A 14,303-nucleotide genomic window follows, 5' to 3' on the forward strand; every position below is an offset into this window, starting at 1 on the left:
TAGATCACAGTTCTATTTAAACCTTCACACGCATTCATACATACACACTTAATATAAATACAAAATATATCAACAATAAACTGGATAGCTAAAATGTAATATCTTTTTTGTGGAAAAGTATTAAAAATAATTTTTACTGATGATTAAAATTCAATTTCTACTTAGCATTTGTCATTATCATGTAATGATCCTTAAAATCTTCTCAGGGTTCTTTAACATAGAGAATACAAGCAATCAATTAACATGAATGTCTTTGGCACATCATTATAATATGTTGGAATAAAACTAGGGATACTAGCCTTGAGGTTTTTATAGATTTATAAACCAGTTCTCACTATTGCTAAATGCTACACTTATTGAGAGTCTAACACTAATATCAAACCTTGGTCATGACATAAAGTAGCCTGCTTTTTCATTAAGCAGCCGAAATAAAGGTGAGTTAATTTTCTCTTTTAGCCTTTAAGCCTGAAACTTTATGTCACTAATAATGCATTAAGACAGAAGATTTTTTGTGTGGCACACTCTGTTTACAGAGAAAGATACTCCTGCCCCTTGAAAAATCATCCCAAGTCTCTTTTCTGTGTTTTTAAGATTCTTTGAATATGTCTCCTTCACCAAAAAAAAAAAAAAAAAAAAAAATTCAACTTCTACTTTGCATGTCAAGACATAAAAAGATGTGAAGCATTTTTCTTGCCCCAGTTATGGTGGCTCTTCTTCTGACTGACATATGAATCCAGAACATGAGTACAGTTAAGTCAGTGATCTTGTACAGTGACTTAGCCAACAGGCTGAACAGCCTATCACGGGAGGGAACGGAATCTCATTTCCTCAATATATACACCTAAAGTAAAACCCCTCTCTAGTATGAAAAATGCAAAGTTGATTTACATTTGTTCTGCCTCTGCCCTCCTCGTTTTTCTAATTGTGGAGAAAAAAAAAAAGCATCCAAGATGAAACTCTACATCTAAAAAGTTGAGAAATCAGTTAACTATTTAATTTCTAGTGAGATTCCTGTTATGTTACAGTTTGCCACAAGTGATTACTAGAATTTATATGCTCTAACATCTAATCTAAATAAAATAACTTTGCTGTCTTCCCCCCAACAAATTAATGTTTAGTTGAATCCAAGATACCATGTATTTATTATAAGATATACTGTTATTTAAGAAAGAAGTTTAAGTGTAAGATGCCATCAATTGTAAGAGATGTTAAAATATGAAGAAAATATGTGTGCTTAGAGTCTATGAGATATGGTACTTAGATATTCACTAATTATATCCCTAAAAGAGGGAATTTATCTGGTCTAGTTTTGAGTATTTAAATAATTAGAAATGCCTCTAATAAACCTTAATGATACAACATGGAGGAAACCAATGCCCAAATTAAATGGGATATTACTATTTGGAAGTAGTGAACATGTCATAAAAATACATATGAGAATCAACAAAATCATTTTAACAGTAAAATACGAATTCCTTTTCTGCTCACTTTCTGTAGTCTTTCTCATATCTAGTTTTAAAGAATCAAAGGCCCGAGGTCTAACCTCCTCTTCAACTACAATCTTTTGATTTCCATTTGAGAAAGTGACATTATTTATGGTAATGCTTCTAGCATTTAAGAAAAATAGATAACTGAACTGGTATACTCTAAAAGATTTGTTTTCTTTAATTCAAATAGTTACAGTTAAGGAAAGATTCAAATTTTTACTTTATATAATATCCTTTGGAAATGGAAGATGTTTATTTTAGTTTCTACTTAGGTTAAAGAGTCAGTCAAATTAGATATCCTACTGAAACATATTTATGTTAGAACATAGATAACCTAGATTTTGGACTGTTCCTAAAAATCTATTAAGAGTTTTGGGCATATTTATGAAATGGCCCCAAATTTCTATTGGGATAATTTTTTCAGTAAGTTTAGATTTCAAACTTTGTCTTAAAAATAATTTAAACTTGTCAAACATAGGCTTAAAACTGAAATTGATTAAAACTTACTTTTCTGAGAATATCCTAGCTACATTTAGAGAGACTTGTGTTGGTAAGGTACAAAGTTTGCTTGCCAATCCTGGTCTACGTCCAAAGAGGCATTTACTTAAAGTATAAAAATAGAAATAAAAAAACAGACTTGTCATTCATCTTAGAAGAGATAAAACATACGATTATGGAAAACCTATAGATACATTTTTTCAATTGAATGCTGTGGATTTACTTCAGGCATTCCCCACCCCCTACATCTTTAAGTATGCTTGAAAGCTTGACCCCAAACCCAACAGATCAAGGGTCCAAGATCTATAAAACTTCATCTAGCATGAAAGACATATTTTACTTTTATCGCTGAAAATTGTTAATTACATGCAATTTGTTGGGTAGACAAACTCTTTCACACATGGGATCCATGGGAAAAGAGGAAATAATAAATGTGGGCTTTGCAGCACAAAAATTTGAAACCCTTTGTTTATAAGTCCATACACTCCTTATGCCTCAGAGTAGAATAAAGTAGTTGTCAGAAGATTAAGGCAAATCTACTGCCACTGCTTCACTTGACAAAGAAGGTGGGGGGGTTGGGAGGACATAGGAGGAGGTGCCGCCAGAGGAGGTGGAGAGTGGAAAGAAAGCTATACTGAGAAAATGCATCACCTTTCCAGGTCACAGTGCTCTTCAAGCAAAGATCTTCCATGATTTTCTATTTTCCTACTTGATCATTTTTTTCCCAGGCCTGGCCCTGTTTACGTTGAACTCTGGGTAAGGTACCCAGGTGACAAAGTCACACACCTGTGAAACTTACTGGCTACACTAACCATTCCTCCTCCTCCCTCCAAACAACAATCAAACCAAACCCAAAATATTCTCTGCAAGTGAACTGAAGGGAAGATGATTTTTGTCCTTGTACAAATTAATTTGATAAGCAGATGCGATTATTAATGAGATCAAGAGAACAAGTAATCACTCTGCTTTTCTATTTTGGCCCAGGCTACATTTGATTTATCCCTGGGGTTTAACTCAGTATGTGGATTTCCCCTTGCTTTAGTTCCAACACTGCTTATCAACCATCTATGAACATCAGTATTCACAGACACAATAGTAATATATTTTCATTAATGACCTATTATTATTGAAAATTATATCATACTTCCTTCAAAGACTAAAATTTTCTTACATTTAAAAAATTTAAATATTTTTCAACCATGTAATTGGATATACATATTCACATATAGATTAATATACTTAATGAGGCATTTATTTTTTCTGATTATCTATAATAATCTGTAATAAACATAGGTTCTCTGTCTTTGATCTGTTATACATTCTCTTTAATACAAAAATATGTAATTAAATATAATTTACAACAAAGGCCAAGGTGACTCTAATTTTAATTTTTAGCTTTGACAGCATGAAAATTAAAATGTATATTGCATAATGTGAAAAATTTCCCAGTCAATTTTATTCAGAATAAACCAAAATAATATCAGTTTGGCACCATTCTACCAATCTGTCAATAATTGATCTCTATGAATGTGTTTTATGATCAACTTTCAAAGTATAATTTTTCATGGAATTAATAGAATTTTTTCCCCAGGAGGTAGGAGATGATCATATCAGGAAGGGTTTTGATGAATTATCAGAATTAGTGCCTTGAACAAAGCAGGTACTTAATATTTAGCTACTACACTGAAACTGGACTATGATTCTTTTTAACACTAGCCCCTTCAACTAATTGGGGTGATCAGTTTCCCTTATTTAGTAGTAACAATTCATCTCATAGTAAATAAAGAATCTTTAATTTTAAAGTAAATATTCATTTAAAGGGAAATTCTGAAAGAAATGGGAAAGTATCAAAAGGAAATAGGAATGAACAATGAAAGTAATATAAGTAAAATACAGACTACTTGGTATTTCAGCATTTAAAAAGTAGAAATGACTATTATGTATACCTCTAAATTTTTATCAAAATTCATTTTTCATTTTAAATGTTCTTTTATCTAAGTAACAATTGCTTTCACTGAAGCAAAAGTTAAAGTGCTAATCCATGCATTTCTGGCCTTTCAAATTTAATTGGATGACAAATGATTGCATTATCTAGTTCTAATTGCTTAAAAGGCATGTGATAGATCAGCTGCACAACCAGAGACATCTTCTTACTCTGACATTGCTTCATTTGGTTCAATCATCACTTTTCCTGAAAGAGAAGAAAACCAACTCAGTATTTCATCTGTCATGATGTTCCTAACAGAAATTCCTGATCTGCAAATACATTTCAGCGTTTTTTAAATGACAAGCAACATAATAAAGGATTTAACTACTAAGACTTCAACTACATTTAGTCACTCCAGCAGACTATCTTCTTAATATTTAGGACCAAATGGTGATGAAACATGCTCTTTTTAAGTAATGAATCATTTACCCGTTGAGTCAAACACTAGCAATCTGCCATTCTGTTTATATTTTTGTACCTAAAATAGAAGCAAAAATAAAAACTAGCATTATTATTTTAGTTTGAGGTATTTGAAATAATTTATGCATAGCCTTTAAATAAACATTTCTTTATCTAGGCTAAAATATAATTTTATACTAAAGCCAATTTTGTAGAAACTATGTAAATTGGTAGTAAAAGAGATTTAAAACATCCTAAAAATAATTTATATAGTCGTATCTTACAGCATCTGTCTTGTCTAGATAATTCTTGCAGAAAAACCCCCAACTTCCTAAGTCTTTAAATACTATATAAATTTAGACTGTAAATAAAACAATGCAGGAGTCTATCGGAAGGATATTAAATATTTTGGCTTTTTTATATAGTAGTATCACTTCCATCCTAACTCTAAAACCTCATTCTTTTGGATTATGAAATTGGGTTGAAAAAAAAAAAAAGTCTAGAGAAAGTAGCCCTTCCCCTTCTCCCCATTTCACATCAGAGCTTATGTAAAAAGAGCTGTAGGAATGCTTTTGCGTGTTAGAAAAGTGATGTATTAAATAAGCCTCTAATTCTGTGCTTCTGTTTTGCTTTTACATAATTTGGACTCTAGATCCAGATCCAAACACAATCAACAGCAGGTTAAGGATTCCCCTCCCTTTCCTATTGAGCTGACCCCAGAAATCATAAATTCATTTTGGCTCATCCTTCTAACACCACTTTTCTCCCCTACTTCAACAAAATAAAACAACATAAATCAAACTGCCACATTCCAGTTCATCTGTGTTATGAAAAACAGTGTATTTAAGCCAGAACAAGAAATTTTTTCATGGTATTTCAAGATGAGATATTTTAAATAAAATATTTTTATTTCAATAAATACAGTTAGAAATGTTTTTTATTTTATCTAGAGATACATTTTATTTTATTTTAAGATTTTATTTATTTATTTGACAGAAACACAGAGAGAGCAGAAACATAAGCAGGGGGAGTAGGAGAGGGAATGCTGGCTTCCTGCTGGGCAGGGAGCCCTATGTGGGGCTCAATCCCAGGACTCTGGCATCAAGACCTGAGCGGAAGGCAGATGCTTAATGACTGAACCACCCAGGCACCCCCCAAAGAAACATTTTAAAATGCAACATGGGGGCTTAAGTGGGTAGGAGAAGAATCAATGAAACAAGATGGGATTGGGAGGGAGACAAACCATAAGTGACTCTTAATCTCGCAAAACAAACTGAGGGTTGCTGGGGGGAGGGGGGTTGGGAGAAGGGGGTGGGATTATGGACATTGGGGAGGGTATGTGCTTTGGTGAGTGCTGTGAAGTGTGTAAACCTGGTGATTCACAGACCTGTACCCCTGGGGATAAAAATATATGTTTATAAAAAATAAAAAATTAAAATAAAAAAAAATGCAATTCTTACCTTGTAAGTTCCCCTATGTATTTATTAATACTCATAAATTACAATATTTTCTTTGTGAATGTTTGCCTTTCTTAGGTTACCCTAAACAGATTTTCCTATAATTAGCCCTTTACATATTTGGGTAAATTTAATTTTAACTGTAAAGACAAAAATCAACTTTTAGTGGTTTTTGTTTTAAGTATGAGAGAGACCACACTTAAATTTTTCATAAATAACAATTCACTTGCCCTCTCCTTCACCAACACTTGCTGTCCCCATATCCCAAGCAAGACTTAAAAAATTGGTGATAGGGGCGCCTGGGTGGCTTAGTGGGTTAAAGCCTCTGCCTTCGGCTCAGGTCATGATCTCAGGGTCCTGGGATCGAGTCCCGCATTGGGCTCTCTGCTCAGCAGGGGGCCTGCTCTCCTCGCCCCCCCCCCCCGCCCACCTGCCTCTCTGCCTACTTGTGATCTCTCTCTCTGTCAAATAAATAAATAAATAAATAAAATCTTAAAAAAAAAATTGGTGATAATAGTACATACTAGGGATTTCTGGAATACAAAATTCAGGGCCAAAACCCAGGACAATAAAAGAGAAGCTCCTATTTTGTATTAAGTTTTTCTCTTTTTAAATCTCTCTCCCTCGTACCGATTTGCACTCTGGAATAAAGCATGGGTACATGAATTTTTGCCCCAGCCTTTGTTTTCTGGGAAATCCTGATCAAGCCAGACATTATATATGTTATTAATCTGATTATCCCTCTGAGAAATTCAGAGAGAGCTAAAGTCCATCATAAAAGTAAGGTATCTTTTCAGAAAAAACAGTTGCAGAAGACCAAGGGTGCCTGGGTGGCTCAGGCACTCTTGATTTTGGCTCAGGTCATGATCTCAGGGTTGCCTGATGTGGAGCCCAGTGGTGGCCAGCTCAGCATTCAGCACGGAATCTGCTTTCATATTCTCCCTCTCCCTCTGCTCTGCTCCCCAAACCCCACTGCAGCCCCACCCCAGGGACTCAAAGGAGCCCACTTTCCCTCTAAATAAATACTTAAAATCTTAAAAAAAAAAAAAAAAGTTGCATTAGACCATACTCTAGGATAAATGCTTCTCTAGGGCAGTAGAGCTCAAAGGCTGAAACAATAAAGGCCCTAACAAAAGAAATCCAAGATGACCTGTTGTGAGAGGTACTTCCTAGATTTCCACAATCCTATGGTAACCCATATGTCTGAGTGGACATCCTCTTTATATTTATATTCTCTCCTTTCTAGCTCTAGGATCTTTATGAATTGCTACATTCTACCTTTTACCTGGATGAAACGTCAGTACATATAATTCTCTCATTTTCACCTGGCAAAAGAAAAACCCAGGATGGGCAGATCCCAGCCCTTGATGGAAACTCAAGCTCTGCTAAGTCTGGATTTATCATTACCTAGGAAATGTCCATTTAATCTCCTTCTATAAAACTGAATTCTATGGGGTGGGGGGGCAGTACAGTGTGACACTCGAGAGTTGGGGCTCTTTAGTGAAAGAGACTAGATTCATGGCCCAGTTCTACCACTTCCCATGTAAATTTCAGTAGGTTACTTAACTTCCTCAGGCTTACGTTCCTCCATCTGTAAAACAGGAATCACAATAGTGCCATCTTCACTGGATCATTGTAAGAATTAAATAGGATGATCTGGTAAAGTGTTTAGCATAGCACCTGGCATATAGGAGGGATGCTGTAGAAACAACGTATGTTTTATCTAAAGGAAAAGCTAGCAAGATGTCCTTGGGGGCTGGTTAAGATTGCTTAGGGAACCAAAAAGAAGGTTTTACTGTGATTGAGACAAGCAGACTAGCTCTGAAGACTTTTAATTAATTAATTAAAAAACCACATCTGCTCCAAAGTAATGATACTTGCTTAAAAAGATCACTGACTGCAGGGAAAAAACAGAGTAATTGAGAACAAAGGTAGAGTTAAAGCAGTGACTGGTAAGTTGAGCAGAATAAGGTCTAACCGTTGTATAAGTAATATATATTTTTCAAATAACTATCAGTATGCAAAAAATATCTCAGAAAGGAAATGCTTTCAGGAAAGAAACATAATAGTTGACTCTGAGTAGGAAAACGGGATGGCTGCAGGACTGGGGCAGGTGGAAGTTTTTTTACTTTATGTCCATTTGTATCTCTTGATATTTGAACAAAATACATTTATTATCTATTAAAAAACAAATACCATTTAAAATTTGCAACACTGTTTTTATCTCTGTTTATTCATCTCTTACAGGCTTGTAAGCTGTATGATGGTCTTGTGCTACTTTAATTCTTTTCTCCACCCAGTGGTCCCTATTCAAACTGGGGTCATGGTATCCAGAAAGAATGGCATAGAGATGCACACCTTGTATATTCATTACTATTGTATATGGTTAATGTTTACATCACTACATCCATTTAATCAGCCTTTGGAGTCTCTACCAAGTATACCTGCTGGTTTTTGGACACGACAGACTCTTCTGATGTATTTCAACAGTCCCAGTGGTAATGGGAACAACACAATTATGACAGTTCCTGATTTCCATGTCTATTTCATGTCCTGAAATTTAATGTCTACTTACAACAAATATTTGATGAGCACCTACCATGTACTTCAGCACAGATATGTCTTTGATAAGCTCTTGGGGATACAAGAGAAACTCAGAATTTTATAGGGGAAACAAGTATTAACTTTCCATATACAGGATAGATCAAGCTCCAAAGCACTGTACTAAATGCTTCCCTCTAATATAATTTTCCATACTGCCCAAACAGGATCAGTCAAATCCCTTCTTTTGAGCTCATGAACTGGGGATGCCCAAGGAAACAGAACTGGAAAGACAAAGGAAGAGAGAGTCTAGTCAATAGAGCTGTCCCTGAACAACTCTGCAGTTCTAGAATACAGTTCTGAGGACTGTCCTCCAGGTTTGCTGTATTCCCACAGGTATGATTTCTACAAGTATCCCTAGAATATGATATTATTCTACCTGCTATGGGAAGCAAGAGTCAGGCTTCATAATGGAGGTGCTATTTATTTAGCCAAGTAGGCAGTCAACAGGAGGAGAAGAACAGCAGTGTCTTAAAAAACAGTAATAGATGGAGTCGGATATATATGTGGGAGCAAACCTGGAAAGTCATTAATTATCATGTGTAAGGAATGTGGGGTTTTAGCCAGTAGTCAATGGAAAGCAAACCAAGGCTCTGAAGAAGCCAATCATATGATTACATCTATCTTAGAAAAGAAAGTCTGTGGAGGGTAAACCTGAGAGAGAATGGGAGGTGGGGAAACCAGTTACAAGGCCAATGAAATAGTCTAGAGCAGGGACTGGAAAATTAAAGCTCATAAGCCAAATATGACTCATTGCCTACATTTAAAAAAAAGATTTTATTTATTTATTTGACAGAGAGAGAGTACAAGCAGGCAGAGCCACAGGCAGAGAGAGAGGGGAAGCAGCCCCCGCCCCCACCACCACCGCTGAGCAGGGGAGCTTGCCAACATGGGCTCTGTGAGGCTCAGTCCCAGGACTCTGAGATCATGCCCTGAGGCCAAAGGCAGACATTTAACCAACTGAGCCAACCAGGCGCCCTCATTGCCTACTTTAATAAGTGAAATTACGTTGGAATACAGACAATGTTTGTACATTGTCAAGGGCAGCTTTCAGGCTACAGTAGCAGAGTCGAATGGTTAGTTACAACAAAGACTGTCTGACCTACAAAGCCTAAAATACATGTTATCTGGCCCTTTATGGAAAAATTTTGCCAAACCCTACTCCAGGGGAAAAAGTGGTGTACAAAGCCAAGAAGGTACTTTTGGAACCAAAAGAGAGGTAAAACTGAGGATCACTAGACATAGAAGTGAGGGAGAAGAAAAGAAGTTGATGGTTCTCATGTGGATGACTAGGATGAGGACACCAGGGGAAGAACATTCTTGAGGGGTGGATAATGAGTTTGTTTTGGGGAAATTCTGGATGGGAGATGTCTGTAAGTCATCTGAAATCAAATGTTATCCAGTTCTATTATAGAGAGTTAGAACTCAAGAGAAAAGATGATGTGTGGGATAGCTGTGAAAAAAATGTGAATGGATGGCATGGCCCATGTAGAATAAGACAAGGCCCAGGAGAGAATCCTGGGAAACAACATTTAAGAAGCAAGTGGAGTAAAAAAATCAGTCAAGGACATGCCCATAAGCAATATGTTGACGGATAACTACAGAGTGGTAGAATGATTATATCACCAGGATAGAAGTTTCTGGAGAGCACAGCCTGGTTCTTATTCATGAGTATGGGTCTCATATCATTTCAAAGGCACTCAGATATTGACTAAATGAATAAAACCACTGGAATGATATAAGTAATTTAATTGGCTGAGAATACTCTTATAATCAAAAAGAAAGGCCCACAGAATTGGGAGGGATGATTCTGAGAAAAGAGTTGGGGAAAAGCAGGTATAGATTTATTTTTATTATGAAAAAAATTCTGAATGACTAATATAGAAAAATGGGTAGTATTCATCAGAAGATAAATGTATACCATTAAATATTAAAAATGTACATGACAAAGTGATTTATAAAGGTGTAATTATGTGATTATATGTGTTTGAAAATATTGTTTATTTTGTAAATTAAAATGTACTTTGGGGGTCAGGGTAGGGGTCATTATGGGCTCATTTTTTTTTTTTTTGAAGATTTTATTTATTTATGTGAGAGAGAGCAAAAGAGAGTACAAGTGGAGGCGGGGTGCAGAAGGGCAGAAAGAGAAGGAGAAGCAGACTCGCCTCTGAGCAGGGAGCCCAACGTGGTGTTCTATTCCAGGACCCTGGGATCATGACCTGGGTGGAAGGCAGACATTTAACCCACTGAGCCACCAGGTGCCCCAATCATGGGCTCATTTCTAAAAGAAAAGGATTAGTTCTTGACTTCTTTGCTATGTTAGTCTGGACTCTTGGTTGCAAGTTACAGAAACCATACTCAAGTTAGCTTAGGAAAAAGAAGAAAAGGGTTGGCTCACAGAATCCAAGAGTTAAATACCCAAATTGTGCACAAGTTAGAACAGTGAATACAGCTGTATTCAAGGAGGAGCATGGGGGTTTTCCCTGTTCATCTCAGCTTCTCCCTGCAGGTGGACCTCATGCTTCTCTCACTGCAGACAGATTTTCTACACATGGTAGAAAACAAGACTTTTATGTGATATAGTTGTAGCCTTTTGGAAAAATTGACTCTCTCAATAAAAACACCAGTCAAAGGCCCAATTAGTTCAGCTAGGTTTTTTTGTTTTTTGTTTTTGGCAACAAAGAACAGAAAAACCCACATACCACATAAATTGGTGCTCAATACATATTTGTTGAATAGGAAGGAAGAAAGCAAGAAAGCAAAATAAAGTATTAAACTAGATCTTTGCTATCCAATATGGTAGCCCCTAGACATAGGTGGCTGTGATGGGTTCAATTTAAGATATACACACCAGATTATAAGGACTTAGTTCTTAAAAAAGAACAGAAAAATCTCATTCCCTTACTCCTCTAGGTAAATGTTCACTAACCAGTAGTCAATAGGCCACATAGGTTTTATTTAGATTTTCTAGGTTTCATAAAATGAATTAGAGCATTCAAAATTTAGGATTCACAAAATTTTCATTTTAGGTTTCTCTTGGAATACTGGAAGATACGTTCATGTTCCTCTATCCCTTTTGTACAATTATTTTATCCTTTTGGGCTATTTATTTTTAAAAGCCACCTAGTATTCTAATAGACAAAGGATGAATTAAGAAATAGCCACATGCTCAGGTCCTGCAACTGTGATGAGAGAGCTGATTAAGCACCATCCTCCATCCTAGGGGAGCCAACTGTGGACACAATAGGATTCGGGGGCAATCTTCATTGCATAGTCTTGAACATGTATAAAAATGGTTTCAATGATCTTCTACCATTTTCATTCTTTAAAGATTTTTATTTATTTATTTGACAGACAGAGATCTACAAGTAGGCAGAGAGGCAGGGAGAGAGAGGAGGAAGCGGGCTCCACGCTGAGCAGAGAGCCGGATGCGGGGCTCGATCCCAGAACCCTGGGATCACGACCTGAGCCGAAGGCAGAGGCTTTAACCCACTGAGCCACCCAGGCGCCCCCTACCATTTTCATTCTTATATAAAAGTGATGACATGGGGCACCTGGGTACCTCAGTCGTTAAGTATCTGCCTTAGGCTAAAAGTCCTGGGATGGAGCCCTGTATCAGGCTCTCTGTTCAGTGGGAAGCCTGCTTCTCCCTCTCCCACTCCCCCTGCTTGTGATCCCTCTCTATCAAATAATAAATAAAATCTGTAAAAATAAACAAAAGTGATGACATATAAATTTTAGATATTTCCTTTACAGTATAATGTAGAGCTGGAAGCCCAGACTCCAGAGCCAGACTATCTACGTCCAAACCTCAGCAAATTATTGTGGACTTGAGCCAGTTCCTTAATCTATTTTTCACTTTCCTCAACTGTAAAATGAGGACAAAATACTACCCACTTCATGGTTATTGTGAAGATTAATATAAATATCTAATAATAAATAACAGCACCTATCTTCTACTACAATTATAATTAGAAGGAAACAATTCAAAAGACATTTTTAGTGCCTTTTTCAGGTTTATTTTTAAAAAGCCACTTCCAGGGGTCTCTTGGGGTAAAAACAAACTGGCCCAATTCACCTATGCCCTCTGGGAAGGAAAATGATAAATTTATAATTTTGCCCTGTGCTAATTTAAGTGCCACAACAGCGCAGTGCAGCACAGTTTGAGTAATCAAAGGCCACACATCTTGATTTTGGAAATCTCAAGTCAATTTTGTCACCTCACAGAAGGCTGAAGACCGGACCTTGGAAGTGACTGATCCACTGTTAGCCCCTCATTTTTCAGAATATAAAAGCACGGCCCGGGGAGGTTCAATGGTTTACCTAAATTCCACAAGAATTTTTTATTTATGGTCGTGCAAGTTAAGTCTAGCAAGTAATGACATCTTTACAGTCAGTGAATGCTGGCTTCTACTGGTCATTAAGCTGTTTCCCCAAAAATGTAAGAAGAAAAAAACAGATAAAACGGGAAAAAAGTTGTTTTTTAAAAAAGGAGGTGGGGACTTGGGGAGGTAAGGATGGAGCGAAGTAGCTGGAAGCTCTGAGATGCAACAAGGCTATTTTCACAGTTCGGGGGGTGGGGGGGAGCAGTTTGCGCTCGCGAATTGGCTGGTCCGAGAATGGCGGTCAGAAATGCCCAGTTACCACTCACACCCATGTACACACAAAGACTACCCCCCTTCCCGAGTGCCTGACTACAGCCAAAGGAGGAAGCCAAGTCCCAGGTGCACCAGCAGCGGCGCCGAGCCTACCTTCTCGCGCGCCACCTCGGCAGCCGTGGAGCTCCGGAGCGCGAACCTGGAGAGGGCAGAGAAGTTTGCGCGTTCAGGCGCGCGGCCTGGGGGAGTCCGAGGCCAGGGCTGGGTCTGTCCGCACGCGAAGCTGGGGAGAGGGCGACCCTCCGTCGCCGCAGTGCCTCTTACCCGCTCGTGGTCCTCTCACACCGCCGGTCCGCAGGGCAGACACCGAAGGCCAGCCCAGCTCGCGGGTCGCGCGAAGTTCGGTGCCGGGAGCCGGAGACACAGCGTCGCCATGGAGACGAGACTGCCGGCTGCTGGAGCCGGGGGAGCAGCGGAGCGCAGAGGCGGAAGGAGCGCTCGGGCGGGGGCGGGGCAAGCTGGGAGCGCAGCTGAGGGGCGGGGAGGAGGCGGGACGCGCCAGGGTAGCGCGGGAGGGCGCGACACCGGAGAAGCCTGGCGGGACGAGCCTCCCGCTGGCCGGCCGGGCTAGCCTGACGAGGCGGTGCAAGCCCGGAACGGGGCAGAGGGGGTGGGGCGGGGCGAGCCTGGGGCGGGGCTGAGGGGCAGGGCGGGGACGGGGCGGGGGCGGAGCAAGCTCGGGGAATCACGAAGGGGGCGGGGCGAGAAACCCGGGTTTGGGGGAGCCCAGCTGTTCCGCCACGCTGCGCATCAGGTGTACAAAATCTCGGACACACGTCCGCACTTGCACACGTTACTTTGAGAAATGAAGAAAGGAGAGGGATTGGAATGTCGTTGTCCATACCTGATCCTTTTCTTGTCAGGGAGAGGGAAAAAGCGGGGGGTGACCTCGTTCCTGTTTTAAACTTGTGAAGTAAAAGAAGTCTTGAGTTGGGAGAGAGGTTTATCCCTAGATGTGGATGAACAAATGTCGCTTGCAGGACTTGGTCCCCAACTTGAGGTCGCCCCAAGAAAATTAAGAATTTCCTGGGGGTCTTGGACCCTCTTCTTCCACCAGCGGGGGGGGCGCAAGTCCTAGGATGTGAAATTGACCTCAGCCAATGAGAGGTTTTACGCCCTAAATAACTGTTTGGGTCACAAAAGGGGGTGGGGGAGCACTTCTATTAGAAAATTCTAATTGTCCCTCAAGGTTGGCTTCTAGGAAAGAATTGTCTGC

The 14,303-nt window shown here is 38.9% G+C and overlaps 1 protein-coding gene across 1 annotated transcript; it reads right to left on the reverse strand.

Annotated features, from left to right (window-relative positions):
* Positions 1-4,135: 4,135 nt before the first annotated feature.
* On the reverse strand, positions 4,136-13,929 carry LOC131827936 (uncharacterized). Its single transcript, XM_059168872.1, has 4 exons — positions 13,352-13,929; positions 13,181-13,226; positions 4,402-4,450; positions 4,136-4,176 (listed from the first exon to the last, which is right to left on the reverse strand). Exons 1-4 carry the CDS (start codon positions 13,927-13,929, stop codon positions 4,136-4,138), a joined length of 714 nt encoding a protein of 237 aa, XP_059024855.1.
* Positions 13,930-14,303: the final 374 nt, after the last annotated feature.

Source organism: Mustela lutreola, chromosome 3 (genome assembly GCF_030435805.1).
Source record: "Mustela lutreola isolate mMusLut2 chromosome 3, mMusLut2.pri, whole genome shotgun sequence".
Classification (NCBI taxonomy): Eukaryota; Metazoa; Chordata; class Mammalia; order Carnivora; family Mustelidae; genus Mustela; species Mustela lutreola.

Bases quoted from the DNA above. Each gene is read 5' to 3' on its own strand.
- LOC131827936 (XM_059168872.1), bottom strand. From the start codon at position 13,929: ATGGACAACGACATTCCAATCCCTCTCCTTTCTTCATTTCTCAAAGTA. The intron at 13,227-13,351 runs GTAAGAGGCACT...TGCCCTCTCCAG, and splicing joins TGTGAGAGGACCACGAGCGG to GTTCGCGCTCCGGAGCTCCA. The intron at 4,177-4,401 runs GTAAATGATTCA...CTTCTCTTTCAG, and splicing joins GCTAGTGTTTGACTCAACGG to GAAAAGTGATGATTGAACCA.